General features: G+C 43.7%; 1 protein-coding gene across 10 annotated transcripts in view; it reads right to left on the reverse strand.

Annotated features, from left to right (window-relative positions):
* ppip5k1a (diphosphoinositol pentakisphosphate kinase 1a) overlaps positions 1 to 8,793 on the reverse strand; it is a 30,698-nt gene extending 21,905 nt beyond the window's left edge. For 9 of the 10 annotated variants that reach the window (XM_085350279.1, XM_085350269.1, XM_085350259.1 and 6 more), the window contains exons 1-6: positions 8,733 to 8,793; positions 4,130 to 4,647; positions 3,387 to 3,582; positions 3,058 to 3,148; positions 2,844 to 2,929; positions 1,802 to 1,956 (exon numbers count right to left, since the gene is read on the reverse strand). In XM_085350279.1, coding sequence (XP_085206405.1) covers positions 1,802 to 1,956; positions 2,844 to 2,929; positions 3,058 to 3,148; positions 3,387 to 3,582; positions 4,130 to 4,273 — 672 coding nt within the window. In that variant the 5' untranslated portion in view covers positions 4,274 to 4,647; positions 8,733 to 8,793. Of the gene's footprint in view, positions 1 to 1,801; positions 1,957 to 2,843; positions 2,930 to 3,057; positions 3,149 to 3,386; positions 3,583 to 4,129; positions 4,809 to 8,732 lie in introns of those variants that run through there. The other variant, XM_085350249.1, reaches the window with a different exon arrangement.
* Between the last annotated feature and the right edge of the window lie 12,480 nt (positions 8,794 to 21,273).

Below are 21,273 nucleotides of genomic sequence, written 5' to 3' on the forward strand. Positions count from 1 at the left end.
TCTCATCAGATATCGAGGCTTCTTTCCTGTGTGACACAAAAAAAACAAAAAAAACAAACATCTGTCTCCTAACTAGTTAAGCACCCACGCCCCCAAAAATGGGGGCAAAAGGGAGGAGATCATGTTCAATCTGTTATAACACAGGGTCAGAAAGTGCTGACACGATAAGTGTCACAGAAACCTCTGAATCTCAGATAAAATCTCATATAAACCATGTCTACAAACACCAAACAAAGCAAAGACAGCAAACAGTTAAAGGAGCAGCTACATCACCATGAATCTGTGGACAGGCTGTGCGGGGAGGGGTGGGGTCACACATTGAAACAGACTGATCTGCAGAGGCGCTCGGCAGCCCAGGCGGAGAAATTTTGCTTTTAGACTTTGCGACTCATCTTATTTCTCTGTCTGATATGAAAACTATTCGGTCAGATAGTTATTTGTGGTGAAAGAAATACAGTTTCAAGCGCTTTTAAGCACCACATCTGAAATTCAAGCACTTTTCAAACCTTGAAAAGACAATATTACAATTCAAGGATTTCAAGCACCCGTATGAACCCTGTATAGCAGGGGTGTCCAACTCCAGGCCTCGAGGGCTGGTGTCCCGCAGGTTTTAGATCTCACCCTGGGTCAACACACCTGGATCACATCACTTCATTACCAGGCCTCTGGAGAACTTCAAGACATGTTGAGGAGGTCATTTAGCCATTTGAATCAGCTGTGTTGGATCAAGGACACATCTAAAACCTGCAGGACACCGGCCCTCGAGGCCTGGAGTTGGGGACCCCTGCTATATATCATTAAGAGAAGAACCTTAGCCTTTCAGCAAGAGGTACTTCACTCCCACCATGAGCTACAGCTCCCCTAAGACGTCGCTCACTGGCCAGTCCAGCTCCTTGAGGGTTGAAAATCTTAGGGAAACATCTCCATCCCTTCTGCTTCTTCTGGATGGGTGTCAAACATACTCAGGCGGGGCTGACCTCACCTCCTGCAAGCAGGAAATGGCAGAAGCCGTTTGCGAGTGTCGAAGCCGATCCCCGCCTTTCTCACGCCCCGCGGAGCCTGGCTGGGCTAAGGCCGTTTGCATATTTAAACAGTTTTCTAACATGCACCTCCAGCAGAGGGGAAGCAGAGAAAACAGCCTGTGTAGGCTGGGCTTCACTTATACCAAGAGTGTGTCATGAGTTGGGGTGCTGTTTAGGGGAAGGGCTGTGAATGGAACCAACCCAGGCTGCTACGTGCACATAAATAACTGTGCAGTGATGGTGGTGGTTCTGGCTCAGACTCAGGCAACGGTTGATCTGCCAACAAGACACCGACCCTGAACACATGGCCAAAATAACAAAGGAGTGGCTCCAGGACCACTTATGAATGCCCGACTGAACATCTATGAAGGTGCACCAGCGCTCCACATCCAACCTGATGGAGTCTGAGAAGTTCTGCAAAGAAGAATGGGAGAAACTGCCCGAAAACGCGCTGAGCTTGTAACAGCAGACTAAAAGAGATCTGAGGCTGTACTTGAACAGACTGTGAATATTTGTCATTACAGGTTATTGTTTCTAACATTTTGAGGTGAAAAACAAATTGAATACTTTGCTGCTGCACTGTAAACTGCACAATACATCAGCCAATAAAATGCACTCTCTGTTTCGTGTTCTCTGATTGGTCCATTTCTGACACTGGGTTTTTTTTAAATTCTTCTGGCAACAACAAAACGTTTTTGTTCTTTCTTTCCATACTTTAACCACATTGCATGGAACGCTTATTTATAAGGAAAAAAAGCCACAAGGGCCAAATCAGAGACCTTTCTGAAGAGCCGCTGGCTTCCACCACCAGCCGATGTGGGGTAATAGATGTAGACGTTGTGGTCCTCGGCACACACGGGCTTCTCAACAAAAGGCTTCTGGAAGATTTCGCCGTTCACCTCCACATGATCCTCTCCTTCTACGAGGTTGCACTCTGAGACAGACACACACAGATCAAATGCATCTGTTTAGCACGCAGCCTCTTTTCATTACCACCCAATATTACACACATGACGTTCCACCTCGCCGTGTTTACTCTAGCGCCCTGTGAAGCAGCTCTACCCTTTCGACCACGTGATACTCATCACTCATTTAAAAAAAACAGTCATTAGTGTCAAGGATAAGGACACTTAAGACATCTGACCGTTCATCAGTCAGGAGAGTTTGTGTCACTGTGTTTAAACGGGAATTGGATGACAGAGCCAACATACCACAGCACTTAAGTATGGGACACTTGTGACTGCTTCAAATTTGATGCTATATTTATCCTTCAGCTAAGAAAAACACAAGTACAGCCTTGCAAAGCAGACTCAAGGATGCTGCATGGACAACGGGAGCTTGGGCTGTTTTTCTGAGCTTTTTAAAGTTTTAGAATTAATGGTGGCAACATTTTTATCACGCATGAAACGCTGTTATTGGCAACCATGAAACAGACTGTAACTTTGTAACAACAAGTGAGACCTGCCCCGACTCCCTTGGTGAACTCCCACAGCCTGTGGAGTTACTTTTTAGGAGCAAATGATGCTTAAGCTTGCTTCTAAAAGCCTTTCCTTAATACTTGCCCAGAAAGAACAACAACAAAACAAATAGCCATATGACCTTAACTCATTCACTTCTTGACCTCTAAACAAGTAGAGGTCAAGAAACTATATACAGTAGATATGCAGCATCTAAAATTCTGTAACAAATGGGGGGAATAAGGTCCAGCAGAGACCTGACAGGACCTGAAAGAGGCCCTTTAACTGAAACATGTACTCTTTGCATCGTCACAAATGTTCTCAGTGCATATATGTAGTGACTTGTTATCAGCAGGAGACTGACCATCTGGTTTATCGGGGTCACGGTTCAGCACAGCATAGCGTGGTAGATCAATCCCTTCCTCCTGCAGGATGCGATACACCTCTCTCCTGTCAAAATCAAATGAAGAAACAAAAAGAGGAACAAGCACTGGCTGTTTATTTTCACATATCCTGATTCTCTTCACGTGTATTTAGCTCAAATGATGGAAGTAGATAGTTTCAGTAAAAGAGCGCACCTGTCCTGTATGTAATACTGCATATTCAGGTCATTGATGAGCAGAGGATTTCTTAGTTTGGCATAGCTCACGGCCTTATCCAGCGGAAATCCTGTTTTACACAAACATGCAGAGAAACCTGAAACAGACTCTTAAACCATAATCTTCACTATAAGACAGCCACTCAGCTCAGTGTGCGAATGCTTGGGAACTTTATAAGATGATAAACACAGCAGAATGTGTGCTACGTCACACAAACATCATCAATATGTGACGAAGCAGGGAAGCAAGAAGCACAATGAGTCTGTTGTGTTTTTGCATGTGTGTTTCAGTTGGGGAGGGCACTGTACCCTTGGAGTGGAAGGAGATGAGGCAGTCACAAAGAGGCCATTTGTCCACGGGCTCGTTGAGGATTACGTCCTCTGGGAAGATGACCACAGTGATGTACTCGAACCTGCAAAGCCTCTCCAAGATCTGGGTCATCGGCTTGGACTTTGACTTCTTCATCATGCAACAGATCCCCACGACAATCTGTCGCTCTGGGGGCTGAACGAGGAAGAGGAGAGCACGCCGGTTAAACTTTCGGCTCTACGTACATTAACTGAAATCAACAGCAAATAAATTCTCTAAAAGTGCATCTGTAAAAAGACTAAATTATATATTTTTTTAATATCACCAACTCTGTGACCTTCATTAAGTTCTAAAATTTACTTTACTTTCTATCCTCTGTCAGCATCTGGCCACCTCACTAATTCATGCATAGCTACATGTATTTAATCGAAGCTAAATACAAACTATGGTGGCTTTTAGAAACTTCTCATCTCTTTACATGTATGCATCTGCTAAAGAAATTAGCTAATTATACTAAACTGTAAAACCTAACATAAAGGAGAGCTCTATTTTATATTTGCATCAAGTATCACTACGTCCAAAGTCATGCTAAGTCCTAATGAATCAATGACTTGATTATTTTGAAGTAATCGACTGGTCAAAAGCCATGGATATACGGCTGCCATGGTGACAACATGATAGCTTAGAGCTTCCTGCTGCTGACTAATCAGTGACAATCAACTGTGACGGGAGAGTCACCCACCGAGTCTGTGTCTTCGCCGTCCTCATACAGCTCCATATCTGTCCTTATGCTATCTTCCAGGACCTCGCTCTCATCGTCCTCGCAGCCCACGAAGAATCTGGGAGCGCCACACCGGCTCTCGCCCGGGCTGTTGGGCTCTGACATCACAGTCCCCCACGGCAGCCCTCAGCATCCCGCCGCGCCATCGTACACCAACACGCCGCCGGAGCCAGGCCTGGGGAGAGGGATGGGACTTCTCTGCCGGGGCGACGCAGCAGAGACGGTGGACGAAGGCGGGCAAGGCTGAGCGGCAAGGCGAGACTGAACAAAGGGCACTCCAGCATAAAAGGTTCTGTAGGAAATTATGGTCCAGGCCGGTCCTCCGTGGTGACAACTTCACTCGAGCATTTCATTCTTCATTCAGCAAACTCACGTGTTAAACAGCTCGCTCGTATTTCACAAGAGTCTCCAGCAATGAGCTACGGCTCCACTTGTGTAATGACGGTCCCGTCGTCCATTTGTACGCAGACTTGACAGTCCTGCAACAAATGAGAGCACAACATGAAAGCTACACTTATGAGATTGTGCTTCACAGTGCAGACCAATGCTCATCTGCACTGCCTGTAGTCTGTTTGTTACAAGGTTACAAATATTAGCTGTTATAAATGTCACACTATGTTTAGCTCATGATTTCATTTCACTTTCGTGGTGGTCAGCATGTCCTGGAAGCGTTGTCCTAATAAGCCAATTTGCTGAGTGCGCAAAAACACATAGAAACTCTCTTTTTTTTTTTTTTTTAAACCAACATGAAACAAGATTATTAAATGAATCCAGACATGTTAAACTGGCTAAATCCTTTGTTCATTCCCCCACAGGCCCAATATTCAAACAGTGGTTTGATTTAAATGTTTTCATTTTAGTCTTTCAGCTCCATAACAACTTTGTGTTTATTAGAAAAATTAACATCAAGCCTAATGCTCCAAATCTCACCCGATATTAAGCAGAATTAGCCTCGTCATTACTGGATTACACATTAAAGTGACGCTGCAGCCTGGTGCTGGCCGTCAGCTCTGTTCTGCCCAACATAAGCCGGTCACGGGCACAGGAACGTCAGCAGACCACAACTCCTCATTACTCCCTGGCGCACTAGATGACACAGCTGAACAACAAACCACTTCAGCAGCAGGCACAGTCACTCAGGCAAAAGCTGCAAAGGCTCCCAATGAGAGTACGAACCAGTACTCGATTACACAAATGCCTGAGGATTTCAAAGTCAGGGAACACACACAAAAAGGCCAAGCTCTCTCTGCAGAGTGTGGTTGTTTATTTTAAGCCTCCAGTGACCTGAAAACTCACTGCTCTTACGTAACGGCTTTCATTAATTAACACGACAGCAAGCAGAACGCCACAGAGATTTTGTTGTTGTTCAATCGTTTTAGGGACAGCTCGTTTGCAGCTCGGACTCCCCTGGAGTTGTTCTGCATGCTAAAAAATAATCCATACTAATGGATTCCATGGAATACTATATTATAGTATACCATACTATGGAATCCATACTAATGGATACTGATCTTCACTGGAACATAATGTGATGGTAATAATGCCCTTCAGTTTGCCACCATCTTAAACACGCTGTTTAATCTGCCTGCACCATCCTTTTAAAACAGCTTTTTCTTTTTTAAATTGGAAACTTTAAAACAGCAGGGTGAACCCAGATGACCATATAAGGAATATCAGCTCTTACTGACATCACATAGAACCCATTCAAGAAAAAAGAAGCATTTGAACTGAGTATTCAGAGCATTTCTTATATTGAAAAATATACTGGGTACTGGTTTTAAATATATATTTGTGGACATGCGGTAAAAAACAAAATCACAATTTTCTGGGTGTCCTTGTAATGTTTTATTATAATAATAATAATAATAATAATAATAATAATAAACTGAGCTGTGTACTGTTACAAAAATTAAGCTAATTGAAAAATAGGGACAATCTTTGAACATTTTACACATGAAATATTAAGATAATAATCCACAAACAGATACCCACAGAGGTACTCACAGATACACATTTCAAAGACAGCTTTGCATGACTGCAGCACCTGTCGAGCCTGTTTTGATGAATACTGCATTTCTGCTGAAATTCACTCTCACGCTTTCATTATTTAAATTAAACTGTTTTCATACCAAAGTGGATGAGTGTGTGAGAGCCTGAGCATTAATCTGCTCCTTTCACCTGCTTACTCCAGCTACCAGCAGGGCTGCAGTTCCCACTGAGAACACCAAGGTCATCAAGTCCTTTGTTTTTTTCATAAGACTATTGAGGTGATTTAGTCTTAGTTTAAATTCCACAGTTTAACAACGAGCTGCTGTGAGCTGAACCCTGCTGCCCCTCATTTTACACAGGTTTTTAAATGTGACAGAGCTTTAGTTTTCATTACTGATTTATTTGACAATTTTCCTTAACTAGTCCATTTCTACGGCCTGAAACAGGACTGTCTATAACGGTCCTGTATAAAAAGAACGCTCCAAATCAACCAGTGATATGTAAAGACCCCGAATATTTAAAAAAAACATGTAGGAAAGCTTTAAGCCTGGGAATACGTTTCGTTTTTAAATCTACAAAGATAAAAAAAAATACTGTTGTTGCTTTTTGTTTTGGGGGCAATGAACTGAAGTCATTAATAGATTATTCAGAGCAATTCTAATACTGCACCACCAACTCCGGATGGGAGGAGGAAGCTGGCTCAAATTCAACAAAGCAACCAACAAAAGAATTCAATTCAGCATTATTATGTTTCTTCATAGTTGCCATTTTCCTCATTTTTGGGATTTGCCAAAATTAGAGACTCCCCAATCTGTTTAGATAAAACTCTTTTCATATCAGTGAGTTTCCAGCTTCCTTTAAATGTTTAATGGGGAGCAAAGGCACTCGACAGTGGAGGTTCACACCACTTAAACGACATTGTAAGCCTAAGACTGTGTGTAGATACTTTTTACTGCCAAATGCTGATGTTGCTGATAGCGGCACAGCTGAAGAGAATATAAACCTTCGTTTCTTCTCTATAAAGGGAGCAAATGTTCTCCTCTTGACTTGGTTTTATTTATTTTTTGAACGGGCGTGATAAATTGAAAAATTTCCTGACAAATCTTCACCCCCTGCGGTCAGCAGATGGTTATGTATGGAAGCTTTGAGATAAACTGCTGCTTAGTAACACTGATTGTATTACCAATAAGTTAGCCTATAAAAAAAGAATAAACCAATATGTCTTAAACAGGTGACACTTGAAGTACAGCAAACAATACTGATGTTCAATTTCTGAACAGAAGAAAAAAAGGGCAAAAATATTTCTTGGTCCCTTCTAGTGAAATATGAGAAGTTGATGCTTTTCTTTGTAATAACTGATAATAAACACGATGTCGTTCGTGCCAGTCTGTTGTCAGGGGAAACTAGACCTTTGTCAGGTCATGTTTTCAGTTTATAGACAAGCTATTAGATGATTTACCCACCATCAGCTGCTGCTCTGACCTAAACAAATGAATTTCAGTATCACATTAGACATATTTAATGAGACAAGTACATTTAGTCGGGTATTGTACTAAAGTACACCTTAGATACACTTACAGTTCTACTCTACTGTATTTTGTGAGTATATGTTGTACTTTGTGCTCCACTTGAATAATTTTCAAGTTATTATTTTGCTGACCTGTGATCCAAGATTATACTGGCAAATAGCTCGCTCTGCATTTACTTTACACTGTACTTGTATTAATGCAGTTCTGCTTGACGCTGTAATTTTCCACTGCAGTGTTGCTACTTTGTTCCTCAATGATTTAAATACCAGTTTTGCACAATAGTGGAGAAAGTATGTATACAAAACTATTTCCAGCGCCCCTTTTCATGTAATATCATCGTTACAAGGGCACAGCACAGGATATCGAAAATCAATTTGAATGAAAGTAATATGTTTGAATATAGTTTTCTTATTTACAGTGGGCTCCACCAAACCGGTTCTTGGTTCTGTGTGTCAGTAAAAACAACCTGCTCGCCCCTGCTTTACCGACACAGCTAAACACAGTGATACTAACTACGTGAAGAGATTGCATTATTAGCATGGAGAAAGACGTTTTAGTGGCTCGGGTTCGAGTTGGAAGAAGGCCTGATGGGTTTAACTACATGAATATAACACCCAAGGCGGGAGAGAGCCAACTGACGGACAGCTCGCATGAACGACCCCTGACATGTAAGGGTCCGACTTTAAATACCATTGTATGCCAAAAGGACTTGCTGTCCCGAAATGTAGGCTACATAAACGTGACTCGTTATTAATATCCACATTTAAACCCCAAACCGCGAAAGCTGGTTGAATACAAAAGCCTCACTCGGCGAAGAAATTATCGTTAGGTGCCGTTACTTTTCTCATTTTTCATTTTGACATTTAGCTAATGTTAGCATTCAGCTAGCTGGCTCGCCAATGTAAACAAGTCTCCCCAAGGCCATTCTGTCTGCATCTGAAGCACAGTCCAACCAGCCCGGCAACTATCGGTGGTAACGCCTAACACCAGCTACATGCCAAGCACGTTCCCGTTCTCAGGGCTTCAGGACAAAAGTGTGAACTCACGGTGTTACTGGAAGATTTACCACTGCCATCGGCTCTCTTCCGTCCCTTGACAGTATGCATGTGAAACCAATCTTTTTATTTTTCTCAGGTTGACATAGGCCGATGAGCGTGTGAATCAGCCAATCAGAAAAGCGAACTTCCTGGGAGGCGTAACGTAAAAACAAATCACGTGTGCCAATGAGGGACACTCAGCCCAACGAAAAAAAAAGGATCGTTAGCGTCCTCTAGCGTTGATACCAATAAATCATATTACACCCCATGAATTAAGAAGGGGATGTCGCTCAGGTCGATATGTGTGTGAAGGCAGACCAGCAAATACTTTTGTCAATTATCTTAAAGTTTTTTTTACCTTAATGAACTCTTTTTATGTTTTTTTTTCCAGAGCTTAAGAGGAGGAGACAAATGTTTTGTCTGTCTGATAAGATTGAAATATTATGTGATATTTACTATAGTATTTAATTTTTGAAGCAGTGGTTATTTTTACTGGACCAGCGAGGATTCTGGGTAAAACTCCATGGATGAGGACTTAAAAGGACTCAAAAACATCTCTGATGGTCAGCGTCTCCCACCCCATGCATATAAATGCTGCTGAACTGCAGAGCTGCTTCAGTGCCAGACTGCTGCATCCTCGATGCATGAAGGAGCGTTTCCGCAGGTCCTTCCTCCCTGCAGCTGTCAGACTGTACAATCAGAACTGCTCCCAACAAACATAGATGTTTACATCAGCGCTGTAACTTGGCACTATTTTATCAACCGATTCACACTATAACCAGGAGTTGCCTCTTATCTGTATTTAACTTTAGTTAATTTAATAACAGTACAGTACTCTGTTTTTGGTAACCATTGTCCTTGATGTAAATATGTAAAAATTGTGCGTGTTTCTGTTCTGTGTCCTGTTTCTTCGTATATGTGTCTTTCTTGCTGCTGTCACACCCAAAGTTCCCCTTGTGGGACAATTAAAGGATTATTCTATTCTATAAAGGTCAGCCTCTTTCTCTTGTCACAGAAGAAGACTTCCAGCAGGAGAGTAGCCTTACGTGCTCCTGTCACTACTCTTGTTGGCAGTCTTTTCCCCACTCCACTGGTACCTTTTGTGGACAGAGATTAGAGGAGGCTGCTCCCTCAACCCCAGACCTCTGCTTTTCAAAAAGCAGGAATGGGAAAGAGGACTGCTGGGAATCCAAACCCTTTACTCCTCCATAATGAGAAGCATGAAAGAGAGCTGCACAGAGCTGGTAGAGGCAAAGAGGAAGAAGGTGAGTTTTGGCTAAAGGTCCCACCCTAAACTTCAGGTCAACAGGCAGGAACACAGAGGAGAACTACTGGGAGCAGTAAGCCTCGACCTCAGGCCTCAACTTCACAAACGGGAATGGGAAAAAGAATGATCTTCTTCAGTTCCTGTCCTAATGGAGGGTTCTAGGAGAGGCCCTTTGGGTGCCTGTTGTGGGCTGATAATACAAAGTGACAAACATGTTTGATCTACGAGTGGAAAACTGGAAAACCCTTTGTGATTGGCAAGGTTTACAAGGTTTTAGTATCTAGCAAATACCTGTTCCTCTGTAATCTTGGAAGCTGGTTTCTGAATCCAGCAGGACCACTGAAGCCACAGGCTGCTTTCTCATGAGTCTGGCTGGGTTGGCAAGCTACATGCACTGGGGCTTTTTTAACATTTGTCTCTTTTTTAATTGATTTTGTTGTAAATAAAAGTACTAATATTTAATATAATTTTCATATTCTGTGGTTCTTATAGCTTGTGGAGGTCAGTGTCTTGTTCTACAGCACTTACTGCTGATGGGATCTAGCGTCAGCTGAGCATTGGACTGCTCAGACTGTCCAGGCTCATGGAGAACATGGAAATTCCACATAAGGCTGCTGAATGAAGGCATCAAGCATGAAACCCAACAGGAGTCAGGACAGGAGGACATACAGAAGATGATCTAAAACCATATATGTTTTTTTTTAAAGTATGAACTTTTTGCAATTTTGCTTCTGTGCACCACCGCAGTGAATTTTAAATCAATCAAGGTGTGATTGAAGTGCAGACTTTCAGCTTGAATTCAAGGCTTTTAAAAACACCTTCCAGGAATTAGAGATGTTTAATCCCTTCATTTCAGAGGTTCAGCCTTTTTAAAAGGTGACCCTCACATCTTGCAGGAGCTTTCCTCTCCTCAGGAGCTCCCTCTGCAGGAGGGGGAGATACAGGAGAGGTGGAGGAAGATCTCAGCCTGAGTGTTTATTGTCTTATGTAGTCTGGAAGATGAGTGGATGGTGGGGTTGGTGCAGTTTTCTCTGTGGTGGTGTTGGGTGGACTGTCCCGGGCTCTGTGGGGCCGGGAGGCGCTGCTGCATTGGGCCCCGGTCTGGATGGGCCTGGGCCCCCTTTCCCTGGCGGGTCGCGGAGTATGGGGGTGCCTACTGGGGTCAGCGGGGGAGCTGGCCCCAGGGAGGGGTCACTTGCCCCTCCCTTCCTTCCCTCCCCATCTCCAGCTGCCTCCCTCTTCCCGCTCCACCACAACCACCCACACATGCAGGACCTTGGAGTAGGGGTATGTCACCAGGGTGCAGAGGAGGCTACCCCCCCCCTCCCCCCTCTGTCCCCTTCTGGCTGCCTCTGCCTCAATTTTATCCCACAACTTAGACATTCACATTACTCACACTCTCATTACACATACATATAGGATCTTGGGGTACGATACACGGAATCCAAAGTACCATCAGGGTGTACACCCCACCCCTGGCGTCGTTGCCCACCTCTCAATTTTAAATACACGTAGACATTGAGGGCTAGCAGGAGGGACCATGCGCTTACTTGCTGCTCTCTGGCAGGTAGCTCCATGCCCTCCTGGGTTTTAAATGCACCTTAGAACACACATGCATCAACACTACAATGAGCGGGTGGAGGGAGGTTTGGACTCTTCTCTCACCCCCATTCTCTGCGACCTGCTGGAGCGGGGGGGCTAGGAGGAGGAGTTGGCCGTCCGACTGCGGTCTGGAGTGTGGGGCCTTCCTGCTGCTGCGGAGTCGGGGCGGTCTGCCTCCCCCCACCGCAGGGAAAAGGGTAACACCACCTGGGTCTGGGTGCAGTTCCCCCTCCAGGGGCAAGGGTACCTAGACCCGGTTTGTAGAGTACGCTTGGGGAGTGTGATCGTGTGTACAGCGTCTCTTTATGTCTGTCTCCACGTTGGTTGAGTGTGGAGTAAGTGCATATGAGAGCACGAGGGTGGGAATGGATGTTTGTATATGTGTGTGCCTGTATGTCTGTGTCTATATGTCAGGTTGGGTGTCAGACGCCACCTCTCTGGGGACATCTCAGGCCCTCCAAGGTTTGGAGGCCTATCTCCCCCTACCACCACTTCCCCTGCCAGTGGCGGACTCCCTCAGACATCGGTGCGTTGGTGGTTCTTTGTGTCCGGGGATGGGCGTCCAGGTACACACCGGCTCACTCCTTGGCGGCCGCTTATCGGGGCCTGGAGCCTGGGGCTCGCTCGGGCCACTTCGGAGGTGGGGTGCCCCCGGCCTCTCGGCCTGGGGCTCGGTCACTCAGGCACAGCTGGCTGCTGGCGGAGCTCACGGGCGCGTCACTGCAACTCCCCCTGGCTTCTGCTCCGCGGCTGCTGAGTGAGCCCTCATCTGGGACTCTCCTCAGCTCTTTCTGGGACAGCGGCGCGGCTGCCCCTCTGTTGGTCTTCCTTGGTCTCTTGTGTTCTGGGGGCCTCTGGATGTCTGGAGTTTTGATCTCCTCCATACCTGCTTCATGCCCTGGAGGACGGGGCTGTGGCCCCCCCACACCCTCTAGCAGATCATTACATGAAGGAACCTTTTAAAAAAACAAGCGCGTCCATGCTCACAGGTGTACACACGGGTGATCACACACACAAACTACACCCTTTTTGGCTTCTACCTCAAAGCACACTGTGTTCTGTTGATCTTATGTGCTGCACAATAATGTTTAACATTTAGTATTTACTGTCATATTCCCATATATCATTGTGATGTTGTTTATTCTATTACTCTTGTTCTCTTCTGCTTGTTTTCTTTTTTCTTTCTCAGCAGGTGATCCAGGTGATTGATATATGCATTTTTTTTTTCTCTGCCCGTTCTGTTGGTTTATGTTTTTTGCCCTTCTCCCCCGTCCCTCTTCTCAGCTGTTTCTCTTTCCCTCTTTCTTTCTCCCCTTCTTTCCCCCAGTCAAGTCTGTCCCGTATTCAGTAAGTGAAAATAAAATAAACAATAAAAGGTGAATCAAATGGACCATTACGGCAAGGCTGGGATGGTCAATTTGATAAAGTAAATCCGTTGGGCATCTTTGTTTGCCTTTAGACAACAATTCTGATGGCAAAAGAGCCAAACTGGACAGGCAAAAAAAATAAAAAAATAAAAATAAAAAAAATAAAAGGTGACCCTGCACTCTTGGAACAAAACCTCCGTCCTGCCGCTGCTGTTGATGTGAGGGCCAGCTTTGACGTCAGTGTTTCTCTGAGCCACTGTGTGCAGACAGGACCCTGTAACCACGGGATACTCGGTTACATACTTGTGTCCAGGCCAATGGGCGGTTGCAGAGGACTGCTATGAAAAGAGCATTTTATTAACAGCAGGCTCAACAGGGTGGTAACAAGGCTCTTCTGTAAGCGAACGTGCAGAGGAGTGGGGGCGCCCACATCCACAAATATTGCTGGTAAAAAATAAAACTACCTTTTAGTTGTCAGTGTATAGAGTAAAACGGGCTGTCAGGTGAAGAGACATCTTTTGTCACACATTCACTCAAATAAATCTAAATGATCGTATTCTCTTTCACTACTACGAGCGTCTGCCACAAAGACCCTCTGTGAGGAGGCCTCTGCTGCCCTCCACCCTCATATGGCTTCCATTTGCCGAAGTCAGGGGCGTTACACTCTCTGTGACTTACAGCAGTAGGTCAGCACACGTCAAGAGGTTTCATTATGAATGCAGATCCAGTCTTTGTGCCGCTGGACACCAGCCTGCTGCTGCTGTGCTTCCTGTCTCCAAGTCGCTGAACGAGATGATGGATTTCCTCTTTTTATTAGAAAAACACAATCAATGTATCCTACCGTGGATTTGGAGATCATAGCACAAGTTGATTGCAACGATAAGCTTCAGTTCATCACTGATAGAGATGATATCTTGAAATGAGCATTAAAAAATCCCCCAATAATGATTTAAATATCTGACACCTCAGAAGTTTAATTCCACTAACTGACTGTTGTTCAGAAACACCAATTAACCATCTGTTCTATTATAATTTCATTATAATATTCTCATAAGGATTCTGGCCATCGCAGTAAACCAATGGAAAGTGAACCAGTTCACATAGACTCTAGTATTAAAATGTCAAACACTCCTCAGTAGGTAGTTTTCCTCTTAAACTGTTCAACGGGTGAATTTTTTTTTTTACGAGATAACACAAGGTAAGATATTTGATTTGTCCCAAAAGTTCACAAGTCTACCATTTGGATACTGGTTAAGCTTATTGGTTTAGCTGTGGCCACTTTGATGGGTGTAGACTAGCTAACAGCTGTTTTCTAGGCCTTTTTCCATGAAATTGCGGCTCTGGGCCTGCTGTTGGTTGATTTTTTAAAATGAATTATAGAACAAATGTTTGACATATTGTGGAAGAAGATTTCTGCTTTTTGGTGAGTGAAAGTTAAGCATTATATTTGTATCTTACTTAGCTACTCTGTTTATGTGTGTCTGTGCATGCACCCTACATGGACGCACCACTTGCTAACCATTGTTAGCATCAGCTAATAGCTTAGCACTCCACCCTTTCTTCCAAACATGCAGCCATTTATGGCCGAAACAAAATACCAGGTCAGAAACGTATTTGTGAATAATCAGGTCTGCGGTAGCCATTAGTGATATCGTTATAAAATTACCTGAAATCATTTATGTTTATTCATTACTGTGCCTGTGTCTAAACAGGTAGAGTGACTTCCTCATTTATATTTTTTGCATATACTAGAAAAAAAGAAATAAAATAAAAATAAATACAGGTGAAAATTGTGCTAGTTATCCAAAGGGTTCCCTTTATGAAGAAGCTAGAGTAGCTTTAAGCTATTTTGCCACTACCTGTAAACACATCCTGTTTGGCCCACTTCAATGAGTTTGGGGTCAGAAAGTCATACAAAACACTTATAAGACTTCTTGTAAAGGGTGGGGACACATGTCTCAACAGTAGTGCCTTGATAGAGTAATCAGTGACTCTGGGAGTGGACCCAGCAGTGGTCTGGCTGAGGGAACTTGTGTTTTATTAGCTGTGATTTTGGCCCAGCAGAAGAAGGTCTGCTCTGTCCTCCACAGGACACGCAGCTCTGTGACAAACACCATAAACAGATTAACTACCCAATCTCATTTAAACGGGAAGGTAGCTGGATGTTTAAAATGATATATTGGCTGACAAAACTGTGACTACACTGTCATGATGACACATTAAAAAGTATTTTTAGATTTAGGAAACAGTCTCCATCTATCCCTCAAGCTGGGGTCCTCTACCAGAGGCCTGGGAGCTTGAGGGTCCTGCAGTATCTTAGCTGTTCCCAGGACTGCATCTGTGCCATACCTGGCACAGATGTTTCTGTACACTATGCTGGCCACTTGGTTATGGCGTTCCATGTATGCCTTGCCTGCTGGCATCTTGCACCCTGTTGTTATGTGCTGGATTGTCTCAGGGGCATCTTTACACAGCCTGCACCTGGGGTCTTGTCTGGTGTGATAGACCCCAGCCTCTATGGATCTTGTACTCAGAGCTTGTTCTTGTGCTGCCATGATTAGTGCCTCTGTGCTGTCTTTCAGTCCAGCTTTGTCCAGCCACTGGTAGGATTTCTGGATATCAGCCACCTCCTCTATCTGCCGGTGGTACATACCGTGCAGGGGCCTGTCCTTCTATGATGGTTCCTCGTCTCCCTCCTCTTTCTTGGGTTTCTGCTGCCTGAGGTATTCACTGAGCACTCGGTCAGTTGGGGCCATCTTCCCAATGTATTCTTGGATGTTACACCTTGGATGTTACACCAGCTGGATAGCGTAGTGGTTAGACTACACGCCTTTGGAACAGAGGATCGCAAGTTCGATTCCTGCCTGGGGCGTCTGTATCCAGTAAGGGTCCTAAGGCTAGACCCCCTATGCTAAGCAAGCCTACCGCAGACATGAGCGAGACAGATAAATATGAAGGCATGCCGGCTCGGACGTCGCCCGGATCAACAAGGTCCGCGTCAGGTGTTGAGGAACCAGGGCACCCTGACGAAAAGTGGGCTACTGGAACAAGAAGGCATCGGTGGGCAAGAGACGAAAACAGGGCGTTGTTGGAATGCTACTACGCAAGTAACCCCGGCGGAAGGGGCTACATGAATAGGCTGAGGGACCTATGGATTCTTCGATACCCAACATCCACAATGACGGATGGCCAAGCTTGAAACCTGGATCCCCCGTAGCCGGTTACCAAGATTACGTGAAGTACCCTCAGAAGGTCTGCTAGATGATGTTAATGCAGCACTACGGGCAATATATATATATATGTGTGTGTGTATTTTTATTTTTTGCACTGCATTTAAAAACCCCCCACATGAGTTCAATCATCATCAAATGTGCCTGACCCAGATTTGGTAGCGTCCCTCTAAGAAGATGATCAAGAAGATGCCTAATGCTACTTTGGGCTGCCTGTTTTGGACTCCTCCCGGGATCAAACTGGGGATCCATTGATCACACAAATGTGAAATAAAACGTTTCCTTTTATTTTGATGTGGTGTGCACATAGTTTTCTTTTAGTAAATGTTCTCCCACTGACTAAACACTTTGTGTTCCTGTGGACTACAGAGTCCTTGGCCAAAGTCACTTCATGCCGGTGTTTGTTTTTCCTTTTAAGCTTGATGCTGTAAACTCTGCAACACCTCAGTTCCTAAAAAAATCCAAAAATAAACACAAAACATCAAATTTAACTTGTTCTGTTTGACCGGATTAAATTTTAGACTCCAACAAGAGATTTGTTGTAGTTCCACTCTTCCACATAGCAAGCAAAAATAAACAGGCTCTGCTTCCAGGAGAAGTTCTCCAGGGGGGGTTTCTAACAAAAGCACTGGAGGGCAGACTTCCTGACTACAGCTTCTCAGGTCTCAAAAGATCAAATGGAAGTAGCTCGAAACTCATCAAACATATATAACAGCTGTGTCTGTGTTAAAGTAAAACATTCATTTAGGACAGGTGAAGCTTTATCAGCTTTTTCTTTGCTCTTTGTTTGAAATGCAATGTCAGCTCACATAGTGAATAAAACAAATACAACTAAAAAAATGAACAAACGCTAAACAAAGCTTCATAAAGGCTTCCCTGCTGAAACACTGATGGCTATTTCCTTTAACACAGGAAAACAAGGAGGAGTTGCAAACTAAAGCCGCTCTACTGAAACTGTGATTTAAAAAAAATTAATGTGAAATTTATTCTCCAGTTTGTCAAATTCAAAAGGTTTGAGGCTCCTGGTTCTGGACTGAACCAGTACCAAAGACATGGTCAGTTGTAGCTAGAACCAGCACAGACAAAGAGTGACTCACACTAGGTGATCTGTACCGTGGTCAATGCTGATCGCCACCAGAGCAGCGCCCTCTCCCAGATCAGCTGATCTGAGTGCACAAGAGCGTTTGACCTGCAGAGTCCAGTTCGTAGAGTACAGTGACCATTTGATAAGGTGGGCCCGGCACGTTCAGTTGGACTCAGGCATGGTCTCTGTGCACTGTGCCATCTGCACCTGCCGACTGATCTCCAGTGCGTCACCAACAGCAGCTGCTCCATACAAATGTGTTTTTAATCACCACATGAGAGACTATAGTGTCTCACCGTTTCTCTGTTAGGGCACACATGCATAAATTGAGGCCCAATCCACATGCACAGGTATTTTTGTAAGCATTGCTTTTTCTTTGCATGTTGGCCTTTCTTCTCTTTGGGAAATATTACGGTGTGATGTTCTGCCTGAGACAGAGTCGGTATAACTCAGCTGGTAGAGTGTGAAGGTTTGGATTGTTTCCACAGGGGATCTGCTCACTCACAGATCACCACCTCCTACAAAGCTGTTACATGTTAGGTAGCCTGGTACTTATACAGTGCTTTCTGCTCAATTTGAGCACTCAAGGCTCTATTTGAGTGCTCAGTTTTATTTCAGTCTCAGCAAAGTGGCGTACATACACAGAGAGGTGAAGACAAAGCAAACTGGTTTATTCTGTGTCATGCAACTCTCAGACAACAGCACTGTCTAAGGTGGCCTTTGCAGTGAAAGGAGCTTATGAATAAAGTTAAATGTCTCCTGATCCCCAAGGATTGAACCGAAACTCTGTCATCGATCCATGATGTGTGTGTGTGTGTGTGTGTGTGTGCGCTCAGAGACGACAGAATTACAATTATAATGTGCCTGTAACAGCCACAGGTGCATGAATAACTCACAGTTTACCGTTATTCTTATGTCACTGCATTACAAAGCTGCTTCTTCAGGTTCATGACAGTTTTCCAGCGTAGGGCGTGAGTCTTACAGTTTGGTCATCTTACCTCACTCTGGGTCCAGCATTAATAGCCCAACTTGTAGACACACCTCGTTCCAAAGACTGTGGATAAATAGCCTAAAAATGGAAAACTCTAAACATGGAAAACAGGGACAAGTGCTGAAACTCCGGGCATACAGGCGCAGCCGGGGCCTCCTCCCCCTCCTCTTTGAAGCAAAATCCAGGCAGTCTGGTTACAGTACACCATTCAGATTCAAATCCAGTCAGGCCAGTGCTCCCACTCTGCATCCATCAGCCTCCCATCACAGCATTCATACACCTGAGCAGCAAACTGTTAAAATCATAATTTGTGTTGCTGGAGGAAAAGAGTATTACCATCATTACTCAAACTCAAGCTAGATCCCAATCATGAGTGTCAATGGCACCAACACATTAGCCATGTGAACGCTCTGTAATTTCTGCCCTACGAGCAGTGAAAGAGCAGCTTTGTTCCTAGTGTAGAGGTCCTTTATACTTTTTCAGGAGTGAAATCAAACACAGAGAAGGTGGGGGTGAGGCCTGATGGCAGGGTCCATTAATGAGTCCAGGTTTGACGTCAGGACAGCAGAAAACCATAAGGAATCTGTAGGGTGCCATTATTCACTTTATCTGATTAAAGGTTTAGTTTTTTATCATAAATCCTGCTGTGTGAAATATTTGGCTCAGAAATACCCTCGCATTTACTGTCACTTCATCTCTGAGACACTGCGTCTGCCGAACACGTCTGATTGTGAACATCAGCTGAAGAATAGCACCAAGTCATTTTCACCATGTCTGTGGGATGCTGCACATCCTTCCAGCTCCACCCGTTTCCCCTCTACACTCCCATCAAACGAATCACGAACCAACCCCCTAAAAACCCTGCACCGTTCTTTCAAAATAAAAGCATGGCATGATTCTGTTTTACTTTCTTTATAACTATGACACTTTTTTGGACACAAGTTAAATTCCAGAACATACAATAACGTTAAGTAACTAAAATAAGCTCGCTGACCCCCTGATTGAAATGTTACAAATCATACTTGAATAGTAATGCCAATATTATTATTTTAAGACAACAACACAGCTTTTTTTTGCCATTTTAAGGGCTCATAGTAATTACATCATCACTTGTCCAAAACCATGTGGGACAGCTTATAGGTTTCCATGTATCATCACATGAACTTCTTATGTTTCTATTATATTCATAATGAAAACAAATCCATGCAGTGAAATGTGTGATTATGACTAAACCTGGAGTGCAGAGATAAATCCCACTACGAGAGTTTTTATCAGTTCTTCTAAAATCATTTTACTGTGGCTGAAAAACTTCATCAGCAGCAATCCTGCCTCTGAGAAGCAATTGAAGTCACCATCTGCTCCATGTGCTCTTACTTTGAAAGCAGGTATCAGACCTGTCCAGACCTCATTCTGAGCAGCTTGATGGTGGCGTGCCCCCCCTGAGGTTTGACAGCCAGACCTGGTTTCAGGCTCCTTCCTCTGCACACAGCTGAGCATCCTGAGCTCTCTGCTCCTGCTGTTCGCCGGGACTTTTAAACTCTCAGCTTGGAGCTCAAGAAGCACACCGTGAAGAAGGATTTAACAGCCACAGGTGTGCCAGTCTTTCTACAACAGGTGAGTAATTTGCTTTTTTGCAAGGCTTTTTCGGGCATATTTTCTGAGGAAGGATGGATGCTCTTACTCATGCATATATGTTATTTGGGCGCTTTTCCTTAAATCTTATTTTCACAACAAATTCTGTGTTTTTACATCATAAACTATACCTGTGAAAACCCCAGATAAGTTCAAGTCTATTTAACCTTCTGGTGCTGATCTGCATACTTGTATTTAGTGTTGTCTTCATTATATATCTGTATGTAAGAATTACAGAAAATATCACTAAAGGAAGATACAGTATCTCACAGTAAACATTTAACTGCCCTGAGATAAATTACATATAAATAGCTCAGAATGTTACAAGTATTAGCCCAGAATTACAGAAATAAAGAAATCGTTTGATGTATTGTTTGCTTGAAATATCAGCAGTATGGTAAAAATGGCCTGTATTTGTATTTGTGTAGCGCTTTACTTCGTCCCTAAAGACCCCAACGCGCTTTACACTACATTCAGTCATCCACACACACAAAAAGTCATGACCATAAATAAGAATAACAGTTTTTTTTGTCACCCCAGATGTTATGCCAAGTATAATCAAATCAAAAGTATAACAGATCGCTATGTCCACAGTGTAAGACAGGCAGGGGTTATTCCAGGACTTTTGCTTGTGGCATGGAGGAGGCTGTGAAAAAATCCCAGGTTTCAGGAAGTATAGTTCTCCTACCTGAAAATGGATCAATGTGAGGATTGTAATTGTGGAAAAACCTAAACATGAAGATGTTGCTGTCACAATGTAGCGACGCTTCAACAAATCTGGTTACAACTATAACCGTGCTTACAACAAGTGATGACATCACTAACACTGGGTTGGTTGAGGCTCTCGTCTTTTTTATGTGCTGCCGTTTGTTGGTGATGCGTTTCCTTCAGTATGATTCAGCTGTCATTCATGGCCTCTGCAGCCTTTTATTACTCCTGTTCATGGATGTACATCTTTAAGCGCTCTTTCTTAAAGCTCATTTTTTGATGCTTCGCCTCAGACCAGAAGAACTGTGGCATTAAGTAGCACCAGTTCACTGACTCTTCGGCTCTTACTGGTGTTTCTGTTTTTCACAGTGCAAACATGTTCATCCCTTTTTTCATGCGTGCCCAGTAATAAGTGTGAGAACAGCCTCTCTGGTCAGCTGGTCTGTTTTTAACTCTCAGAGTTTAGTGTGTTTGCTTTTAGGCAAATGAAAGAGCATTTAGACCAAAAATATTATCAAACTTATCAATTCTTCCTTTTTTATTGTTTACTGTAATTCAGCATCTGTCTGAAGCTGCAGCCTTTACAATTAGCATTTAGCATTAAGGTCAAAGAAAAGTAACCAGGAAAAGGATTTTAAACTGTCCTTGTTGACTTTGTAAAGCAGAGTG

Source organism: Diplotaxodon limnothrissa, linkage group LG1 (assembly GCF_057381915.1).
Source record: "Diplotaxodon limnothrissa isolate DT_005_m linkage group LG1, D_limnothrissa_male_GT1.1, whole genome shotgun sequence".
NCBI classification, from domain to species: Eukaryota; Metazoa; Chordata; class Actinopteri; order Cichliformes; family Cichlidae; genus Diplotaxodon; species Diplotaxodon limnothrissa.